Source organism: Triticum dicoccoides, chromosome 5A (genome assembly GCF_002162155.2).
Source record: "Triticum dicoccoides isolate Atlit2015 ecotype Zavitan chromosome 5A, WEW_v2.0, whole genome shotgun sequence".
NCBI lineage: Eukaryota > Viridiplantae > Streptophyta > Magnoliopsida > Poales > Poaceae > Triticum > Triticum dicoccoides.
The window spans coordinates 625578768-625581330 of NC_041388.1; the positions used below are offsets into that span (position 1 = coordinate 625578768).

Here is a 2563-nt window from a genome sequence, read left to right on the forward strand (position 1 = left end):
CCCGCGCTTACGCTGCCCATGTCATATAGCTCCAAAGGAGCATAGACGTGAGGGGGAGTGTTGGAGTATATTGTCCAGCCCTCTCTCTCAAAATCTCCATTTCTAGTGTCCCCTTTAGTCGAAGTTGTCTGAATTACTGGCCTGCACTTCCTACAGCACATAATATGATAGGAATGATAGTGCATCTCGCAACATTGTCGAAAACTAAATATTAAAGAAGCTTTGTCCAAGAAGTACAAAGCAAAAACACCAGCCCATGACATCAGGTCGGCAGTGCCACCCACCCGCGTCCACCGCTGAGACCCATTGTGCCACGCCGTGGTTGATGCGGTAGATGCAACGCAACACCGCATATCCCCAATGTTGTGTAGCCATCCCTAATGTTTTCTGAATTTACCGTTCGTCAGGTATAGATGAGTCTGCGCTTTAAGTAATAAAGCGCCCCTTTTCGAAAAAGTTGAGTCTGGGCATCATTCTGAATTCACTCACTTTGCTAGGTTCTTATAATAAACATATAGGCATTTCCCACATTTACATGCATCGCATTTAGGACGTGGATTTTTAGAGCACTTGCACCCGGGCCCTGCTATCCTAACTCTTCAATACCACTTTAAGATCCGTGCGGCACAACTAACTTTCTATATGAAATTTTCCCTTTTTTATTTCTCTCATATAAAACATATCTTGAAGTTCAAAGCTTTGCAGTGTGGCAAAACTTTCTAACTAGAATCTAAGATAAATCTTTCAGATTTTTTTATCAAACATAAATGTACAGTCCGACATAAATACTAGAAAAATGTTTTTTTAATCAAACAAAACTTGTTTTGTATATTTATGTTTGACAAAAAATCTGAAAGATTTATCCTAGATTCTAGTTAGAAAGCTTTACCACGCTGCATAGGTTTGAACTTTAAGATATGTTTTGAGTGGGAGAAACAAAAGAGAGAAATGTGCTTGCATGAATCGCGATGCAGAAAATGGATGGCTAGATAGAGAGGGCCTGGAAGCAGGTGCTCTATCTCTACTCCTAATGTCTGAGTTGGTGAATAGTATCCATGGTTTATTTTCGTCCATTTTATCTCGCTGGTTTTTTTGGTCCCTCCCCCACCACCACTCTCCATGCCGGTTTATGTTTCTCTTCGCCCTTTTTTTAGCAAAGCAGCACTTTCCTAAACTTTCCTAACTTATCTAAATCAACCAATCTCTCTTATTAATGCAATTTATTTTAGAAAACAAATAATGGATTTTCTGGAGACAAATAATGGATTTTATGGAAATTAACATGTAAATCTCTACCATATCTAAAAAAAAGTAAGGTTCCTTTTGTCCTGCACAATCTTCGTCCACCCCTAGATTCACACCCGCCCGCGTGAAACAGAACAACAAAAAAAATTGGGTGCACATCTCACCTCACCAAACAGAGAAAACCTAGCGCTACTGCTTACCTCTCGCGTGTACGAATTGGGGCAGCGGCGGCCGTCCAGAGCCTCCCACAACGACACCAACGCCCATCTCATTTATGCGTCTGCACTATTTTCCATTGCATCAACCTTCTCCAGCGCGTGTTGGATCGATGGCATGCGTCTCTGCATGTGTGTGCGAGTGGGCATACGTGATTTGTCCATGGCGGGCATGCGAGTGTGCTGTGTTGGGTGTGTTTGTCCCGTGGATGCCCTGTGCACCTGTAGGATCTAGACGGCTATCTGTCGCCGAGCTCTGCCATCCCGCACCCTAGGACTGACCTTGACGACCTGATCAGAGCAGGTTCGAACCGATATACCTTTTTTTTCATGGTCTTCCCACCCCATCCCCTATCATCCGATGCATCAAGAATCGAGGGTCACGGCTAATATAGGAGGGTTGATGATCTATAAGCAGCAGATCAATGGCCATGGAGATGGAGCCTGGAGCCAAGTAGCAGCTTTCCGGTTTAAGGTTAGGTTATTTGTTCTATTGTTACAATTGTGGGATCATCGATTTTGACTCTCAGTGTAACATATGGCTTATTTTTCCAGCTTGTTGACCTAGATGGTTAGCATCGCCGCCGCTAATCAAGAGCGCGGGGGGTGCCCAGGCGTGGCTGGGTGGTGACCTCGTGCAGATTGCAATCTGGAGGTAGGAAAAGGAGGTGCGCGTGTGTTGTGTTCAGGTACTGCATGCTTGCAGCCGATTCATTTATGAGAATTGTAACTTTCTTTTCAGTTTCCTCACAGCAATCTCTTATTGTTTGCAAGGAATTTAAACTCTATTTCAACGCTATCAAGATCCCATTGTGCTGCACCATCAGATTGTTACCATTTTGCTGGAGGAAGTTTGATATGATTTTTCATGGAAGGTATTGAGAGAAGGAGAGATTCAACACACATTGCATTAGCTCAGAGGCTGGGTTTATATACAGTTACAAGACCACAGCCGTGGCTAGATCGTGTGCCACTACGCCTACCACTGCGCCTACCACTACGGCCACTACGGGCACTACCACAGTCTAGCCGTGAATACAACTGCACAGGCTGAGAGCATTGGCAACACACGCACACACACAGACTACGTCTGCTGACACACC

The 2563-nt window shown here is 44.4% G+C and overlaps 1 protein-coding gene across 1 annotated transcript in view; it reads right to left on the minus strand.

Annotated features, from left to right (window-relative positions):
- Window positions 1–2563, minus strand: part of LOC119300201 (folate-biopterin transporter 1, chloroplastic-like) — an 8816-nt gene that overhangs the window by 5085 nt on the left and 1168 nt on the right. Inside the window, exon 3 of the mRNA XM_037577232.1 lies at window positions 89–150. Coding sequence (XP_037433129.1) covers window positions 89–150 — 62 coding nt within the window. The remainder of the gene's footprint in view (window positions 1–88; window positions 151–2563) is intronic.